This window comes from Xyrauchen texanus, chromosome 47 (genome assembly GCF_025860055.1).
Source record: "Xyrauchen texanus isolate HMW12.3.18 chromosome 47, RBS_HiC_50CHRs, whole genome shotgun sequence".
Classification (NCBI taxonomy): Eukaryota; Metazoa; Chordata; class Actinopteri; order Cypriniformes; family Catostomidae; genus Xyrauchen; species Xyrauchen texanus.
Window position 1 is genome coordinate 22,596,732 of NC_068322.1, and position 20,819 is coordinate 22,617,550.

At 40.5% G+C, this 20,819-nt stretch overlaps 1 protein-coding gene across 1 annotated transcript in view; it reads left to right on the forward strand.

Moving 5' to 3' along the window:
• Positions 1-20,819, forward strand: part of LOC127639212 (IQ motif and SEC7 domain-containing protein 3-like) — a 156,665-nt gene that overhangs the window by 118,687 nt on the left and 17,159 nt on the right. Inside the window, exons 9-12 of the mRNA XM_052121121.1 lie at positions 3,197-3,336; positions 12,033-12,158; positions 16,488-16,587; positions 18,413-18,574. Of these exons, the coding sequence (XP_051977081.1) occupies positions 3,197-3,336; positions 12,033-12,158; positions 16,488-16,587; positions 18,413-18,574 (528 nt within the window). The remainder of the gene's footprint in view (positions 1-3,196; positions 3,337-12,032; positions 12,159-16,487; positions 16,588-18,412; positions 18,575-20,819) is intronic.

Here is a 20,819-nt window from a genome sequence, read left to right on the forward strand (position 1 = left end):
TCCACCCCTTAAAATGTCTATATTAATGTATCACACGATTCACACTTAATGATCTCCATGTATTAATTTATAAACCAACCTGAGCACAATGTTAGATTCCTGACCTGAGGTGATGGTTAGTATCTGGTTAAGACTTTATTCCAAAAAAGTAAAAATGCTCCATTCTGTAGGTTGAAATGCTCCGTAAAGTGTACATCTACTGTATACAGAATAGTCCTGCTCATGTGATACAATGAAACTGAAACATGCTCAATTACCCCCCCCCCCCAAACTGTACTAAATTTGAAAATGATCATTCTTTATTATATAACATTATAGAAACATTATTAGTATACTATTTTTATTCTTTTCCCACTATTTTTCTAATTCTGTACATGTATTTTAACTAAATAATTACTGTGTGTCCTGCACATGTTAATATATGTGCACAATCAGCCTTGAGTGTACAAATCCTGATATATTTATGGGACATTCACCTATTTGTTGGCTATATTGATTTATTTGAATTTCTTATAATGTTTGTATTTAATGTTCACATACAAAATGTGTGCTTGACATTTCACAATTGTTTGACACCTTGTGCCTCAGTAAACAACATATTCTACAGTTCATGAGCCTACATATTCAGCTTCATCTGGTAAGAAAATAAAATATTAAATAATAATATAATAAAATAATATGGTCAGTCAGCTGAGGTGGTTTGGGCATCTGGTAAGGATTCCCCCTGGCCGCCTCCCTAGGGAGGTGTTTCAGGCACGTCCAGCTGGGAGGAGGCCTCGGGGAAGACCCAGGACTAGGTGGAGAGATTACATCTCCACACTGGCCTGGGAACGCCTCGGGGTCCCCCAGTCAGAGCTGGTTAATGTGGCTCGGGATAGGGAAGTTTGGGGCCCCCTGCTGGAGCAGCTGCCCCCGCGACCCGACTTCGGATAAGCGGTTGAAGATGGATGGATGGATGGATAATAAAATAATAATAGCACATTAATAATAATAATATTCATAGTAATAATAATTAGTATTATTATTAATAGGCATGTACAAGGCATATTTTATATATAGAACTATACATGTAATAGAGTTCCATTTAAAAAAAGTTTAATTTAGTTTTGTCACACTTCTGGTTTAAGCCCCACCCACATTCAGTTCTATCCGTTATGATAATTTTATCCTAGATGTGTAACAGATACACAGGTAACAGATCATTTTGCAAAAGTAACAGATACAGATACACATAATGGCAGCGCTGCACATCCCTAAAAGGTAGTGTAATTCTTCACCAGAAATTATGAAACGTGATTTTTGTAGTTGAAAAAACGAAATGACTGATGGCTCCAACAGAAGCATATAGCATCGATTAATAACCTCAGAGCTCACGTTAGATCTATCTTTAATGGTCAAATTATCGTTAAACAATTTACTCGCTTATGGAAAATGCTGGTTTTGTGCTGAAATACCACATGCAAAAGTGACACAAATCTATTGAATCTAAAAAAAAGGAGCAGAGACAGGGGAAGTCAAATTAGTTTGGAAAGATATAGAGCTAAAAAGTGTCAATTAACGTACACACAGAAGAACAAGTTTGAATAGATCTGTTGTACTCTGGAGAAAAGGGAAGAATAAAAGTCAGCACAAGAAAACACAATATACTTCAATTCCATTTCTCTTTCTCATTCCCTCTGATTTTGCACAAAATCTCCTGATGTTTTTATGAGTCTTTAAGTGCCATATAAAGAGCCGGTCACACAGGACACATTTATATATACAGTATATAAGCAATATCACACAAGCAAGAGTGTGATATGGCGTACATCAGCACTGCTGTGATTCGGCCGTGCTAATTTATGTAATCACAGCAGCGCTGATTTAGGGCCATATAGCACGATTGCGAGTGTGATATTGCTTATATACTGTTCAATGAACAAGTACATTTGAAAAAATTTTGAAAAACTGAGTATGGTCATAAAAACGCATTTGTGCATGGAACTACTTCCTTACGCGACAGATCAGAATCTGTTGTTGCTGGTTCAAAACAAATGATGCGAACAAGCCTTCATTTGTAATTAAAAAATGTGACTTCAGAAATAGTATCACGGCTTGTGCTGTTTCTAACAAGTTATAGGATAAACAAGGATGGATGGATGTGTGTGTGTGTGTGTGTGTGTGAGAGAGAGAGAGAGAGAGAGAGAGAGAGAGAGTGAGAGATGGAGTGTGTGTGATCACTTGTTGCCACTCCCAAGCAGAGATGCTGTCAGCTTTCTGAAGATCAGCTTTCTCCGTGGAAAAATAGCATCCAAGTGGGGGTATTTCTCCCTATTTCGAGGTAGCCGTTGCACAAGAGTCGATCACTATAGAAACCACAATGTCCTCCGCCATTTTAAACAGCACTCATTGTGTAATTAATCAGTCTGTTGTGTCTCTCAGCTGTGATGAGCCGTAATGCTGAAGTTCGTTTAAAGCCGTTTAAAGCTATTTCCTAGCTTTAGTAGTGTAGTAGTAATACATGCGATCACGAAGAGTTGTTGTATGAAAACAGCTGACGTGGCTTCACTTCAGGTCACCTAACTGGCTTATATTATACATAAAAATTATCTTTGCCACGACCTGCTGGCTAACATATGTAATGTAAAACAAAAGACAAAAAGCTACTGCTCTTAACACATATGCACACATTAGAACGGCACGAACACAAGTGGAGTGATACACACACATAAGCATCAGAGTGCAGTCAGACCATCAGTGCTCATGGAACGTCTCTCATCAATCAGATTCAAGGACCAAAACTAACTCTGTTGTATGTGTGTATGTATATGTGTATATATATATATATATATATATATATATATAATTATTATTATTAATTACAGTATATCAGTCGATCACTAATCTAATTATCGATAAAGGGGTGTTTATGGTGGCTTTGGCCTTGAAAAAAAAATCCTTTGGAAATTGTTTACATGTAAATGGATGTTGAATTGCTTGTTGATACATTATGTGTTTTAATGGGTACACTGCAATGGAATTAGATTCGTCTACATGTTCCGAGTTGGTTTTAGGTGTAATGCTGTTGCACAATGGAGGGATCATTTGAAAGTCATACAGATGGACTGTGTGACCGGATTAATACTTCTACTATATATTTATTACTTTTAATTCATATCACACCATACATTCTTATCTATTCTCATTATATATTCAGGAGTTGATGATGGGGCTGATATTCCTCGGGACATGGTGGTTGGAATCTATGAACGAATTCAACTGAGGGAGCTACGCTCGAATGAAGACCATGTCACTTATGTCACCAAGGTTGAGCAAAGCATTATAGGAATGAAAACAGTGAGTCCACATTTTTTTGGAGCTCTTCTCTAATATAATTTTTTTATTTTTTTATTTATGCATGTCTCATTTTTATGCAACCACTAAAGATATATAAATTATATAATATTTATATAAATAATTATAAATATATATGTATTATTCATTTTAATTTTAAAATTCCAATTGGTGACACCAGTGGTGCATAAATTACACATTTTATTATTAAATTATATATATATATTTTTTCTAAATGGCATTATTAGTCAAACAAAAGTTTTAGTAACACACATCCTGGCTAATTCAACAACTGTGTTAAGCAAGATTATAATTACAATTTTCTGTCTTTATGATGACTCACAGTTCACATAAGCTATTTGGGGATTATATATTAGACCATGTGTCAATCTTTATATATGAATAACCTTAGGTCTTAAATACTTCTCCAAAAGGCTGCTGCTTACCCTCATTCACACACATACACACACACACACACATGAATTCATGCAGTGGAGTAATGTAATAATTCATGGGGCCGTGGTGATTCAGTGTAGGTCATGCCTGTAGCATTACTGCCATTCCTCATTACACCAACAGCAGCAGTAAAAAACCTTGCAGCTTATTCATTTACCTCATCTCTGAACCACACACAACCACTGTTTCCTACCAGAACATCATACCATACACTTTAACACTATTCGTACATCTAGAATTGCAACATTATTTTCATAACTGTACATAACCCTACCTTGCACTTATATTAACACTTGCACATGTACATACACCATTCAGATTTTTTTTGTATGCCTAGTTATACTCTTACCTTGTTTTATATTCTGTCTCACTGTAATGTTCTGCGTGCACTTGCTTGTGTACGTGAGCACACTCAGCAATAAAGCTCATTCTGATTCTGTTTCTTATGTATGCCATATGTCAGGTTTCTATACACAAGAACCCATATGAAAGCAAGTCATAACTCATCAAGAGTCTCTTTTAAGAAAGAAAAAGCAAACAAGTAGCAAAACTAAACACAAAAGCCGAGACAGAGGTCAAAACAGTCTGAAAACCAAAAGTCCCATGAGAAGGAGAAAACTCCAAATAAAAAATAAAAATGTACAAATAAACTGGGAAACAAAACCGATGGGGACAGAACAAAGGTTTGTATCAATATGTTTCAGGATTTGTTTCACGTTGATAAATTCAAACCAATCCAATCAGGCTTAATTGGTACCATGATGCAGCTCATCAACTTTCTCTTTCAACTCAGGCTTCAATCCTGACTTTAAGTTTAGATTACCAGCTCGTGCACATGAATGATGTGCACAACCAATCTTGTGAGAGAACACGATTCACTTCTCGTGAGAGACTCAGCGGGATTTACCTCTCTGCTGAAAGCTGATGGTTATGAAAATCAGAATTTAAATTCATTTAAACTGTGCACAAGACATTGTTTTAAAATATATATATAAAAATTAAATGCATTGCTGAAAAATTCAGCATGAAGTCATTAAGACTTAAAACACATGATTTACACCGTACAAGAGATAACCGTAAAATGATGAAGCAATTTACACAACTAGAAGAAACAGCGGCTGCTACAAGAGCTCAAGAGGACAAATTCTTAATGTGATGTTTTATATATATATATAACAGCTGGTTTATCAATGCATAAGTGAATTCATATGCCCATAACAAGAACACACAGGCTTATTAATTTTAAAAACTTAAATTTAATTAAAATATAAAAGCTTTTATATTTATTTGAATTGAAAATGTATATCATTCATAATCATTCACCTATTAGTGTGACGAGGCAGGCAAAGAATTAGAATCTAAGTGCAGCTTTATTAAAAAACAAGAAATCACAGAGTAAAGAAAAGCACAGGGAACCTAGCACAGGGAACCTAGCACAGGGAACCTAGCACAGGGAACCTAGCACAGGGAACCTAGCACAGGGAACCTAGCACAGGGAACCTAGCACAGGGAACCTAGCACAGGGCATAACATGCAAGAACTGACAAGTAAACTGGGGGAAACAAGGGCTTAAATACACAAGGAAACAAACAAGGGAACGAGGAACACCTGGGGAAACAATCAGGGAATGAGAAATAATCAGGAAGAACCAATCATAAAATTAAACTACAAAGAACTACAAAAACCTAACAGGAAACAGGAAATAAACAAGAACTTCAACATAAAAGCACAAAAACAAAAGACAACAGGAAATATGTGACAATTAGTATATCCCTGTTAAAGCAGCACATTTAAATCAATAGATAATATTTATATTAATAGTACTTTTGGATTTGGTTAGAAAAAATAAAACCGTAAAATTAAGAAAGATAGAGTTAATTTACAAGAAATTGCTAAAGATCCTGATTTCATGCCAAATATATTAGATAATACATGCAAGTTTTGGGCAGATGGAGATCTACCAATTAAAAATTGACAAACAGAATTTGCATGTCCTGCCCCCAGACATACTGATATAAAGGTGGGGATCGTGCATCTGTTCAGTCAGATTCTTTCTTCGGAGCCGAGTGGTTGTGTGATCAGCGTGAGGTGAAATTCACTACTGTTCCACTCATCTCTAGTGCATTGCTGTTGGATACTACGGCGCATTACCAGCAGCTTTCTCCCTTCTCTGCACGCCCCTGGGCGCTTCGACAGCGTTCCTAAAAGAGCAAATAATCCTCTAAAAGAGTACTATTTTCTCTAAAAGTGTAAACACATTGGTGTTGAATGTCTTTTTAAAGACGCGTCTTTTTCAAGATGCCTTTCCGCCTTTGTGTTGTTCCTGGATGCAGCAGATATCTCTCTGCTTCTGACGGCCATAGGTGTTGCCTCGTGTGTCTGGGTCACGATCACACCTAGGCAGCATTTGTGGATTGTCCGTGTACTCATTGGGAGAACTTGACCATGGCATCGTTGCGGTCGCGGCTTTCCTTCCTTAAAGGGAACACCACTCCAGCTGTTGCTCCTTCTTCCCACGGGATTGAGGACGACCTGGCTGGCGATGGAGGTGATTTTGGGAGTTTGGCGGGTGTGGTTTCACCGGGTAAATCCCCACGAACCACCCGCCCCCCAGCACGCTCGATTTCTTCCATCCGGGCTCGACGTGAGACCGGCTCGCCTCATGGCCAGTCTGATGTCTCCACTGGCGCAATGGAGCAAGATGATGATGTTGCTGCTGCAACGTCTGACGCAGAGGACTCAACTGGGTTGAGGTCTGCCTGCCCAGTTTGAGGCTGATGCACAGATGTCCAATATGCTTTCCCGGGCCGTCATGAGCGCAGGGCTGGACTTGAATCCTCCGTCCGTGATTCTGATGTGCTGCAGGAACTGCGCTCAGCTACTGACCTCGCATTCTGGGCTACTAAGGTCAAAGCGTGGGCACTCGGACAGGCGATGGCCACCCTTGTGGTCCAGGAACGACATCTGTGGCTGAACTTGGTCGAGATGCAGGAGACTGACAAAGCCTGCTTTGACTCAATGCCCCCATCTTCCAGTTTGGTCTATTCGGCGACACCATTGAAGACGTTGCCCAGCAGTTTTCAGCAGTGAAAAAGTAGATGGAGGCCATTCAACACCTCATGCCTCGGCACCGTACTACACCTAGCTGAGCCCCGTCTGCTTACCGAGGACGTCCCCCTGCGGTAACAAGGAACCAACAGATAGCTCCAACTCAACCAGGACCCAGCTCTCAGCCCCAGCGTAGAGCTACCCGCAGGAAGCGGATGCCCCTGTCTCACAAACCTCTTCAAGGATCCTGAAAGCTCCAAAGCGTTCCAGAGACGGACCACCCAAGGTACGAGATGTTCGCACAGGAGCTGGTAGCCAGACCACTCCTACCCCCGGTGGAGGACCGGGAGGAAAATCCTTGTTTTAATTTGCAACTCCCCCTTCGGGCTGTGGTACCCACATTGTCAATAAGAGAGCAATTTCCTCATTCCTTGGGTCACCTAGCCGGTGCTCACAAACACCGTTCTCATGGCGCCCCGGCATTAAACTCTTACAGTCAAAGTGTCACTATGGACCCCTCCACACCCACAACTGTACAACATACACAACCCCGGCTGGCTGCCTCACTAGGACCTCCTCCTCAGTCACTAACCCTCCCCCTGCTGGGTACGTGGAGCAAGGCAAGTGCTTTGAGACTTTTCTCAGCACACATGCCTCAGGAAGCAACTTTGCCTCCTGACGCAACACAACCTACTCCCCACCGCTGCAAATCCCCACCAGGTATGTCAAAATCCCCCTCGCAGCAGCAGACTAGGCAGGCACCTCTTGGCGGCCAGCAGCAGATGGGCCAGGCACATCCCGGTGGTCAGCAGTGGACAGACCAGGTGCCTCCTGGTGGTCAGGAGCATATGGGCCGGGCGCCTCCTACCGGTCAGTGGCAAGTGTGGATAATTCTAGTGGGGCAACTTTGGAGCTTCCCTTCATTCTTTGATGATGCCTTGCCTACACTGGACCAACCAGCAGGACAGATGAGGACTGGGAGGTGGGACCATCAGAGATGAAGTCCCATTTACTATGTATGAACTCCATCTTTAACTGGCAACATGGTCGACCACCTTGCAGAAGGTCAAACATTTCTTATCGGCCAGCAAGTCCCAATCAAAAAGCTCATCGAGTCCAGCAAGGAAGAGTTGTATGATGCTGTCCTCGCTAAACCCTAGCCCTTGGACTGCATCAAGGAGCAAAGGGGCTGTCAGGGTTTTAGTCTGAAGAACCAAAATGCAGACATGCTCAAAATCTTTATTAAGAAAGAAGTATGTAAACAAAATACAAACAAAATACTAAAAGCCTGGACAGAATTCAAAACAGGCTGTAAACCAAAAATTCCATGAGAGGGAAAAATCAACACTAGAACCAAAAGACTAAGCAGATAAACAAAATAAATGAAACAGAGAATAAACCAGACCAACAGGGAACACTCAAACAAACTGGAGGGAAATAAGAGGAAGAGTCTAACACATGATAGAACACACAAGGGGAATTTAAAAGAGGGGAAAATCAAGAGGGTAAACGAGGAAGGCAGGTGTTGAGAATAAACTCATAATCAGGAGGAGGTGGTGTAGGCACAGGGAACAGGCAGGAGAGCACTTGGGAGAGATACAATTATAAACAGAAAGTACAATAAACAAGGATGTCAGGATCCTGCCATTAAGGTGATAAAAAAGACCAAACAGAGATGGCTGGATCCTGACAATATAATGCTACAACATCCAAAATTATATGTTGTTAGGGCCACATCCACACTAATCCATTTTCATTTAAAAACTCAGTTTCCAGCTTTCTAATGTTATCATATTAAGTGATAACCTAGAGCGTTTTAAAAACACTCAATTTTCAGTGAAGGAAAAAGCTGTTCTAGTATGGTTACGAGGCACAAACGTAGCTACTTTAATGGTGTGAATATGACCTAACAGTAGCTATCATTACTTATGGTGCATTCACGTCATGTCAGGAATTACTGTTATTACAAGATTACAGAGATTCTACGTCTGTGCTCTCTCTGAAATTATTTGTTGCTATGGCAATACTCAAAGCCAAAACGTACAGATGTATGGCTTTGATGTTGATTACAGCAAAATAATCATAGAAATTTAATAATTCATTAATTCAGCTACAGTTTTACTAAATGTTTAAGAAAACTCTCCATGTGGCTATAAAAACTGTCATATCAAACTAATATATTAAATATTTGTCACTACCTTTAACTGTTAAGGCTACTGCCATTTTGGTTCTTTTTACATGACGTAACGACTGTCAAGTTATTGCTGTAATAGAATTTTGAGTTTACAACATGTAACATTTTTACAAGCCGTTATCTTGTAATTTCAGTATTTCCGACATGACATGAATGCATCATAAGCCTGCAAAAACACACTGTGGAGATTTCCTTGATTCTTGTTTCCATGGTGACAGCTACTTCTCTAGTTGATGGATCTTCAGGATTATGATAAATGTAGTTCTTCACTGGAAACTTGGCAATTAAATAAAAAATTTTAAACTATGTTGGCTCTTGGAATTTTACAGAAGCATACAGTATACTTACACTTAACCTCAAAGCTCATGGTAGGTTTGTCTTGAAAGTTTTCTATGTTATCGCTACAAATCCAGATTGATCTCATATGAAATTGGAAACAGTGGGTTGACTTCTCTTTAGCTAAAATCAGTCTGTGCTTAATGCAATTTGAAACAATGCCCTCAGTGGCCAAAGTGGTAAGTATTGTTGGGTGTATGGGCATGTGTGGGCTCCATTTTTGAGGTGAAATGTCCACTGGGGGACACTAAAAGCGAGTGGTTTTCAGCACTACAAGCTGTAATACAATCCCTAAATCTAAACCTAACCATCGGTGGAGTAAAAATGGTTTGGGGGACAATTGCAACCTTCATGCTCTTTACTGATTATGCAAATGCAATTACTTCCTGGTTTAAATGTGGGATGTGAACCCGGATATCCCATGCTGCTGACACAACACACTTCCAGTCATGCCACAAGGGAGGGTAAACACATTTGATCAGTTGCAAAAATGTGTGATCGCTTGTCAGTAAGTTGGCATAATGTGTCCAATCCTAGGGTACTGGAAATCTCAGAAATAACATGCCAAATTCCTGTGCGATCATGTTGACAAATCAGTTCCTCTATGGAAATTTTGAATGGGATTTTTACTTCTGGAACCAAACTCTGATGTTCTGTTCACCATGTTTACACAATCATAACATTGACAATCTTGTTTCATTGCTGTAATATATGACAATATTGCAGCTAATGGACCAATTTCAGTCCAACTTAATTTCAAAAGTGAATGCTGATAGTGATCAGAAACAGATTTTTATTAGCAGAAATGATACCCAACAAAGTTACTATCAACCTTTACTTTGTATTTTGCATTGTATCATAGCTACCATATAGTGGCTTACTAAAGCTATTGTCAACTATGTGTTGGATGCACTGTATTCTAAATGATAAAACCCCTGGGTGGTATGAATTAGAGTTAGACTGATCCCTATGTCAAAACTTGCTCAAATATAATAAGTTTAAGGTTTTGGATTCTCTTAGGTCATTTAAATCATCCTGTCCCTCTGTTTTATCAGTCTACATCTCTTTCGCTCTCTCTCTGTCCCACCATCAGATTTATGAGAACACCTTGCTGCTGTCATTAAAAGCATTTTATTGTCTAGTAGAGGACAATGCCTTAATCTAGAAATGGATGCAGTGATGCAGTGCGTGTGGTAAGATTAAGTGATCAGCTGAAATGTGCAGTTTGTATAACAGTCATAAATCTTCCCCTGAGTTTTGAATCAGAGATGATTGCATTATTGGGTGTATGCATTGTATGTCCCCATGACCTGTACACAGTGGTAATCTAATCAACAAAATTAATGAAAGGTTTGTTGGCAAAGGATTTTATTTATTATTTTGTGTGTGTGTGTGTGTGTGTGTGTGTGTGTGTGTGTGTGTGTGTGTGTGTGTGTGTGTGTGTGTGTGTGTGTGTGTGTGTGTGTGTGTGGCAATTTTAATAAAGACCAGATGACAAAAGATACATCATGATGATAATCAAGCGGTTTTAATTTTTATTAGTTATTAATGGTGGTCTTTGTAGTTGCTAAGTGGACACTAAGGTGTTCTGATTGTTTGCTAGGTGGTTGTTTTGGTTCTGTTTGGTTGTTAATTTTATGGGTGTTCTTTGTGGTTGCTAAGGTGTCCTGGTTGGTTGCCAAGTTTATGGGTAGTCGCTAGGTTGTTACTAAGGTTCTGGATAGGCGCAAGGTGGTTACTATAGTATTCTGACTGGTTGCTTGGTGATTGCTAAGGTGTTATGGGTGGTTGCTATCTGGTTGCTAAGGTTCTGGGTGGTTGCTATGTGGTGGCTTGGATGTTCTGAGTAGTTGCTAGGCGGTTGCTAATGTTTTCTGGTTGTTTGTTAGGTGATGCCTTTGGTTCGCTAGGTAGGTGCTAATGTTTTGGCTGATTGCTAGGTGGTTACTAATGTGCTGCTAGTTGGTTGCTAAGGTTCTATGTGGTTGCTAAGGTATCCTGGTTGGTTGCTAAGGTTATAGGTGGTTGCATTTGCATTGCTTACTGAAGTCAAATTAGCCCTAACCTCATGCCCCTGTAATATATTGGTACCTAGATATCAGCCAGGCCTTTTATTTTAAGTAGATCCATGGCATTAGGCAGAAATCGTAAGTCTGATCATGCAGTAAACCAATTGCTCACTTAACCTAAAAAAACTAAAAACACATAGTTTGATATATCATTTGTCCATACAAGTTACATACCGAAGTTGCATTTTCTTACGATATTAGTCTTGTTTTCCAGTCAAAATGTTGAAACATCCTTAAAACAAGATAAGTGTACAAACTTGCGGCAAACTGTTTATTGCTGCCAAAGGTTTGCTGCAGGTTCACCACTACTGGTGAAGAGGTGCAAACTTTTGGCCAACATTTCCTGTTAATCACATGCTCATTTGCATGTACAAATAATGAGTGGTAAGTTTGCGACTAGTTTGACAGAAATCTAGATTTTTTTGTAAGGGTATGTTTAAAACATGAAAATAGGCAATTAGTTGTAAAAGCACCACTTACAAATTACTAAATATTAACTAAAAATGACTGAATGTCTTTCTGACCCAGATGAGGTAATTTCAGCAGTATCTTTTCTCACTTTTTAATTAAAATCCCTACAATCTGTCTATCCAAAGGTTCTATCAGTGCCTCACAGAAGACTGGTGTGCTGCAGTCGACTGTTTGAAGTGACTGACATCAACAAAGCCCAGAAGCAAGCAGCTCACCAGAGAGAGGTCTTCCTCTTCAACGACCTACTTGTGGTAATTACAAATCACATTTCATTACTCAGAATCTCTCTTTACGTTGTATTTTTGTCATTTATTCTTATCTGGTCCAATAGAGTTTGATGTCAGTATGTTGCTAATTTAACAATGCAGTATTAGAAGCATAAAGCCCAAAGTATACTCCAGTCAAACGCGCCATCAGTGCTCGAGCACTGAGCGCGCACAGACAGATTTTTCTAATTGTGCATCTTTGAACACACATTTGAATGTGCATGAACCTGGAATTATGTGCATTAATTTGTGGGTCCAAAAGGTGGCAACACTCACATTTGAGCCATTGCTGTTATGAAGACGCTCTAGAAGAAGATGTAATTGCTTGTAAACAACAAGAGACAAAGTTAAAAATGTCAACAGTTGATGTTGGAGCATCAACAGAGGTCTGGAGATACATTACCTGTAATTGTATAACTCGAGTCTGAAGGACTATAAAAACATCTTTATAGGTCTAAACTCCTGAAGAGAAATAGTCCCTTGTCTGGTACAGGCGTAGTGTGCATGCACTAATGGCCGGTGTTTGCGCACCATCAAATAGAGTACACTTTGCAGGCTCACGTTCGACTATATGGAGACGCTGAGAGTTTGCGTTAAAATTGAAGTATTCTTTGGGCTTAACAAATACATTTCTGTAGTAAACAGTAAAAAAAATTACGCACAATTTTTACATTTGATAAAATAACAGCTTTTGTTTGCAAAATACAGTTTTAAATGCTCATTATTGCAACATTTGCATAACGTGCATTTTTTCACATACAGTACCTGAAACGTTTACTGCACAGTATGTAGAAAGCAGTACTCTAATGTTCCATTCCTAATATAGCTGTAACATTGGGTTTTTGGAGAGGAAGAGTGGAGACACAGGAGTAGATACTTTCAACCTTTTAATTATAAATGCTGGAATGGAACAAAACAATAAAAGCTAAACATCACAAACCATTAAATGTAACACTTCAAGGACTGACAATCGAATGAACGAAACTAGAGGGTATTTATACACAAGGAGCTAAATGAGGGAATGGAATACAGGTGAGGATGATGAGGAGCAATGACAAAGACGGATGTGGAGGGTAGGATGACGCAGAATGTGAAGGATCCAAGGAGGACGATCAGGAGGAGGAGCTATGGGAGAGAGACCTGATGAGTCAAAGGTTCACAGGACAGAGGTAGCGCTGAAGGCTCGGAGGACCAAGGCAGAGCTGGGTGATCTGAGGACAGAGGCGGAGCTGGTGTGACTAAGGACTGAGGTGGAGCCATAGGGAAGGAGGTCCCCGGTGAAGCTGGAGCTTCGGAGTGCAGAAGCATATCTGGAGTTTTTGAAAGTTGAGGTGGAGCCAGGTGACCGACTGACTAAGGCAGAGCTGGAGGGACGAGGGACCCCGGGAAAGCCGATTGGCTGAAGTACCATGGTGGAGCTAAAGGGACATAGAGACGAGGTGGGACAGAGGGAACGAAGGGCCATGGCAGAGTCCAGGGCTGGGAGGTTCTAGGTGGAGTTGTAGGGTTTGAGGTTCCCCTTGACCATGGTTTCGCAGGGAGCGAAGGTCGATCCAGTGACATGGGAGGAGCCGGCTGACCATGAGTAGGAAGTGTCCGGAGTGGAGCCAGTGGAGGAGGAAGGACCAGGGTACTGGATGGAACAAGGGTGTCCATTATGCTTGCTGGAACAAGCGGAGGATGAAGGCAAGTCCAGGTCTATTAACTTTGCGAGAGCTGGCTCAGGGGTGGACGAGGCTACAGGTGCTGGCTCTGGGATGATCGAGGCTACAGGCATGGGCGTTATCTCGTTAACCGTGGCAGGTGTGGGCACTGGCTCATTAACAGTGGCGGGTGTGGGCACTGGCTCGTTAACCGTGGCAGGCGTGGGCACTGGCTCGTTAACCATGGCAGGCTTGGAGGGAGGAGCCGTGGGAGGTGTGGAGGGAGGAGCCGTGGGAGGCGAGGAGCTGTGGAACAAGAGGAAGACTGGAGGGAGTCCACTGTGGGAGGAGATTCAAAGTCTTCATCCTCCGCACCCACAATGAAAGGTGAGCCGCAGAGCCACCTCCACGTAGTCGGCAATCATCCAGTGAGGACCCGACGGAGGCATCAGCTCCTTCAATGCACTAATCAGGCCAGCCCTGAAGAAACTCACTAGAGCCTGGTCATCATTGTGCACCAAATTCGAGAGATACTCACGCACGTGATAGTCAACTGTACGGCCTCCTTGCTCGAGGAGGAGGATTGCTCCTGCAGGCGGTAGATCCATTTAGTTCAGTCAGTACTTCTGTACCGTTGGGTTCTTGGAGGAAGAGAGGAGATGCAGGAGTAGATACTTTCAATCTTTTAATTATAAATGCTGGAGTGGAACAAACGCTGGAGTGGAACATAACAATAAAGCTAAACATTACAACAAACCATTAAACGTAACACTTCAAGGTAGAGGTCTTCACAGGTCCGAAAATGTATGCCTGAACACGAAGAGATCTGGAAATTTGCTATCCGGAACCGACACAGACCCGTCTATTATTTGAAAGTTTGGACCCGGACCCGTGCAGAACCGAGAAATGCCATAAATGTACTACCCGGAACCGACTTGGACCCGTCTAATATTTGAAATCTGGACACGGTCCCAGCCGTGACACACAGTCCCGATTGAACCTGATTGGCACAGATCCGTTGTGAAAATAAAACTTTGTGTCTTACCTAATGTAACGTTAGTAGCCTTCTTTCCTGTACCTAACCATGACGCATACAATCCATCCTCCTTGCCAAGAAAGTTGGTATAATAACATCAACGTTGTTCCTCTCTTGCTGATTGAAAGAGCTTGTATAATCCACTCATTATTTCAGCTTCAAAAGTCCAATTGTGGTCACGGTGGCGGATGACAAATGCAACTTTGCTGCTTTGCAGTTTTTTTGTATCTCGCATAATATGATAAAATCCAATATTTGCCCTTTTGAACTATAACGATAATAATAACGATTGCTCGTTCAATGCCATGGCCGCTGACATTAGCATTACTAATCGGGATCAGGTGAACCTGTGAAGACCTCTACTTCAAGGACTGACAATTGAATGAACAAAACTAGAGGGTATTTATACACAAGGAGCTAAATGAGGGAATGGAATAAAGGTGAGGATGATGAGGAGCAGTGAACTATGGGAGATGTAGTCCGGGGGAAATGGCAATAGCCATATGGCAATAGTCATATGTCTCACAAACCCCTAGAGCTCCTTTATTTTAATAGTTTTGGTCCTGAACGGGAATTTTCCAAGCAGTCTAAATGTCACTATGGCTCATCAAAGCCTGTAATTTTCACAACTGTCCATTGTGGCACCTGGCATAAGCGCTGCATCCCCTACAGTGTAACATTTCAGATTGTGTTATTTGTGTTTTTATATTTCTAACACAGCAGTAATTGCAGCAATTTCTCTGTCACAATAGAAATCAGAACAACTAATTCTCTGCTCCTTGTGTTGTTGTGTTGTCGGCCATAGTATATAAAGTAAGTAAAAATGAGTTCAATAATTAAGGTCCTCGCTTGCCCATACTGCTCATAGAATTTGGTCAAAGCCACAAAGTACAGCCTATGAAATTTATCAAAGATTAAATGTCTATTATAATTAATGCAGGCATTAGGCTGACTGGAAATCTATCACAGTGATGTATTAAATTGTTCTCATAATTACAAGTGCTCATTTTAATCTGGCCTTAAAAGGGGAAGAGAAAACCACAGAACAAATTTTTCCCATCACAATTAGAGGTGAAACTCTGTAAAAAAATAAAAATGCAGATGACTTTCAAAATTTCATTGTGCGTTAAATAGAAAACTGGGAAATATGAACGCAGGAATATGAATTCCAAATAACAATATCAGATAATTAAAAAAGTTATTTTGTTGTTATTGATTGGTTTTCTAATTCGCTTAGAGAGTTTTTGATATTAATTGTGTTGATAAAAAAGATTGATTATGATTATTTTTCTTCTTCAAAAAGGTTCCTGCTTCTGTAGATTTATGGCAGAATGAAATATAGATTCAGTATCGTGGCATTGTGAGTAAACCAGCGGGGAAGTGTGATGAATAGACTCGTAACTCAACACTAATCTGTTCGGCCTTCTTTTCCTCATGTACACTCACATGCATACAAGCTTACAGTTTAACTCTTCCTTTCACTGAAGAAATAAAAAAGAAAAAATTGCTTGTTTTAAGAGTTTCAAACTATTTTATACCCTAATCTTGGAAAGTGTTGTGTAGAAAGGAGACAACTCAATCTTACACCAATATTAATCTTTGACTGTGATCTAATAGTTTCTCTTTTCTCCACAGATTTTGAAACTGTGTCCAAAGAAGAAGAGTTCAGCTGCCTACACTTTCTGCAAGGCTGTGGGTCTGCTGGGCATGCAGTTCCACTTGTTCGAGAATGAATGTAAGTACGAATGTATATTTTTCTATCGATAGACACTGAAATGTACAATATCATATACTGACAGCTTCTAAAGCATAAACCCTTATACGTATGATGTAGAGACGTACAAATCATACAAATCCTCTGAAGACTAGTCAGAACAAGCATTTTTAAAACCTTTACTCTGACTTATAAGTAAATTATGAAGAAAATTTGAAAGACGTTTACAATATCGGGGGCAGCTGTGGCTCAGTTGGTAGAGCGGGTCGGCTACTAATCACAGGGTTGATGGTTTGAATCCCGGCCCACATAACTCCACATGCTGAAGTGTCCTTGGGCAAGACACTGAACCCCAAGTTGCTCCCAATGGCAGGCTAGCACCTTACATAGCAGCTCTGCCACCATTTGTGTATGAATGTGTGTATGAATGGGTGAATGAGTCACAGTGTAAAGCACTTTGAATAACATTAAGGTTAAAAAAGGTGCTATATAAGTGCAGACTATTTACCATATTAAATGTCTTTTTATATCCAGATTGGACTTTTCAAACAAGTAATGTCATTTGCACTCTTTGTATGGCTGAACGATGAGATTTATAAACATTTGTATGTCTCGAATTTTGTAAATGTCTTTATATTTTAGATGCTGTCCATTGTTGTTATTGTGCATTGTAGTTTGTATCAAGAAACAAAAACTATGGATACCTATGAATGCCAAAGAAATCACATTCATTTAGACTAGCTAGAGACAGGTCCAAATTGTCCAAATTCCTGTACTTTCAGAGTAGCTACTGCATTTGATGGATGATAAGTTAGTTTCCGAAGTACGATCTTTAGGTGTGCAAGTTTAATAGAAAAAGATTCCTGGACATACTACATCTGGGAATGTGGGCATTGACCTTTTACTCTGGTGTTCTTTAATAAATGTTTATTCAGCATTTTGAAACTGATGGCTCCTCACATTTCAGAATCTCAGCAAATGCAGTAGTTCATCCGGGAATTGTGCATCCTACTCTTTTGACATACAGCGTTTTTCATATAGGAAAGAAGCAAGCTTATTTCGCAGTGGAGCTAGACTATTATGGTTCTTTCAAACACCCACCTCACTAATTTACCTCCAACAAAGGGAATATCAAATGATAAATGAAGAAGGTGGCAGGCATTGAAAAAAACCCTATCATTTTCCAATTAAGGTAACCACAAGCATCTCGTCTTCACTCTCTCTCTCTCTCTCTCTCTCTCTCTCTCTCTCTCTCTCTCTCTCTCTATCTCTCTCTCTCTCTCATAGACATTGCATTTGTTTATTTCCATATCACTGAACAAATGCCTGAGGTATCATTTGCTGAGGTAGACCTAGGGGCTGTTCATACAGGATGCATTCATGCATTCATGCATTCCATCTGTGCTTTTAAAATCTTTGTTAATGTACACATCTATCAGATGGACATCTTTGGCTGTTGTGTTACTTCACACTGTTTTTCAGCATAGTTCATATTTTAAAGACATGTCTTGAGACCCCTGCTTTATGTAAAAGAAAATGCGCTCCATCTAGCTCTTTCTTCAAAGCAAATATCCTGTTTGAACGGCTACTTAATTATTCTGTGCTGCCTACTAGTTGTTTGGCACACTAATTAACATGTTAAATTGACAAGCTTAATTATAATACTTTTATATTAATTCCTTTTGTGTTCCATGGAAGAAAGAAAGTCATATGGGTTTGTAATGACATGAGGGTAAGTAAAAGAGAAGACATTTTAATTTTAAAGTGAACTGTCCCTTGAAATTACATTACTTTAAGCATTACGACTTACTTGCATTACATTGTTCCCTGTTATTTTCTATTACAGACTATCCTCATGCAATCACTATCTTATCTCCATGTTCGGGGTCTGATAAGAAGCAGGTGTTGAATTTCTGTGCTCAGAACGCTGAGGAACTGCTGAAGTTCGTAGAGGACCTGAAAGAGTCCATCGCTGAGGTGTCTGAGATGGAGCAGATACGTATTGAATGTGAGTGCTGCATTAGTGTGTCAAAATATTATGTAACTCTGTTAAACATGCTACATTAAATGTGCAACATTTAGGCTCAAAACTAATGCTTATAGCTATGAAGCTCGATTTCACTTGTTGCATTGCAATTTATAACGGAGGCCTTTGAATTCTCAGTGTTGCTATATAAATGCTGCAGGGCCGCTATGATGGGCATTGTCTTCTTCTACGGTCAGTTGTCTCTTTTACATTTATTACTGTTATGAAAGAGCAACGGTAACAGTTTGAAGAGTATCTTGCTGAGCAAGTTAATTAAACTGTTGACATTTATAAATACCTGAATAATAACAAATCCATTTTAATTCAAATACAAATTTGAATGTAACTCCATCACCCCCTTGAGTATTGAGATGTGTTACCTCCACAGCAACTCAAATTCGAAGGAACTCACTGTGCCTTTCAAAAAGTACAAAAACCTGGTGCGTAGGCCATATATATCGACAATCCATATTCTTCAAGATGCTTCAAGTATGGCTGCTGCGCTGCGAGATCCATCCCAATATTGCATTTTTTTGTTTGTTTTGTATACAATGCTTGTGTTTTTTGCCTTGGATGTCGTCTACCTTACTGTCTACGATAGACAAACTCTTTTGAACATTGGTTGTTCAATAGCAGACCGAAAACCGGACTTTAAATACCTCCAACAAATGGAGGTATTTGGTTGTTCAATAGCAGACCGAAAACCGGACTTTAAATACCTAAATTCTGACCCGCTATTTTCAAACACGACAGCGGAGCCCTTTGTCTGGGCTGCCTGGTCGCGGAACCTCAGATGGAAAAGGGGAAGAAGATCCAGCGTTCTCGTCAGACTATGACGTTGCGCAAATCGACCCCCACCACCCAGCATTCTAATGGCAAATGTTCTGTCTCTGGACAAAAATCTCTGCGAGCTGAGAGCGTGGATTTGTTTCGAACGAGAGATGAGGGACTGCTGCATTATCTGCCTTACAGAAACTTGGATGTCTGCGGGGAGATTTCAGACTCAGCCTTCGAACCTGTTGAGTTCTCTGTGCACCGAGCGGACAGAGTGAAAGACCTCTTAGGTAAAAGCAGAGGCGGTGGTGTATGTTTTATGATCATCAAATCATGTTGTGATCAGAGGAACATATATTCTATCAAGTCTTTCTGCTGTCCTGATCTCGAATTTCTCCTGCTTCTGTGTCGACGATTCTGGTTACCGAGGGAATTCACAGCGGTCATAATCACAGGTGTGTACTTCCCCCGCAAGCCGACACAGACCGGGCACTCAAGGAACTGTATGGGAGTATAAGTGAACAGGAAACCGTGCACCCTAAGGCCGCGTTCATTGTGATCGGGGACTTTAATCAAGCCAACTTCAAGTCAATCTCATCAAAATATTTCCAACACATCAGTTGCAACACTCCCCCACCCACCATTTGGCAAATTCCATTCTCCTTCTGCCCGCTTACAGGCAGAAACTGAAACAGGAAGTGCCCACCCTCACAACGATCCAGTGCTGGTCAGACCAATCAGAGTGTATACAGGACTGTTTTGATCATATGGACTGGGAGATGTTCAGGTTCCGCCTCTGACGACTACATCAAGGTCTACGCAGACACTGTAACATGTTACATCAGGAAGTGCATAGATTATGTAGAACTGACCAAAACAATACGGATCTACCCTAACCAGAAACCGTGGATTAATAGCGATGCTCTTGTGGCACTTAATCTGTGGACCTCCTTTTAATTCCGGGAATGTGGAGGAGCATAAACAAACCAGTTATGCCCTCCGCAAAACTATTGGAGAGGCCAAACGCCAGTACAGGGACAAGATTGAAGGACAGTTCAACACCACCAACTCTAGAAGCATGTGGCAGGGAATTAATATCAGCACGGATTTACAAGTTAATAAAAACTCAGCCACATACATCGCTGCCTCTGTCCCGGATGAGCTTAATACTTTTTATGTTCGTTTTGAGGGAAATAACACCGCCCTCACAGAGAGAGCTCTCGCAACCGAAGCTACAGTGGTTAGTTCACTCTCCATCTCTGTAGCGAATGTAACCCGATCCTTCTGATGGGTGAATATCCATAAAGCCGTGGGTCCAGATGGCATTCCGGGGCGCATCACCAGAGCGTGCGTGAATAACTGGCTGGTGTTTTTAGGGACATTTTCAATCTTTCCCTCTCCTTGTCTGTGGTACCCGCATGCTTTAAAATGCCCACCATTGTGCCTGTACCAA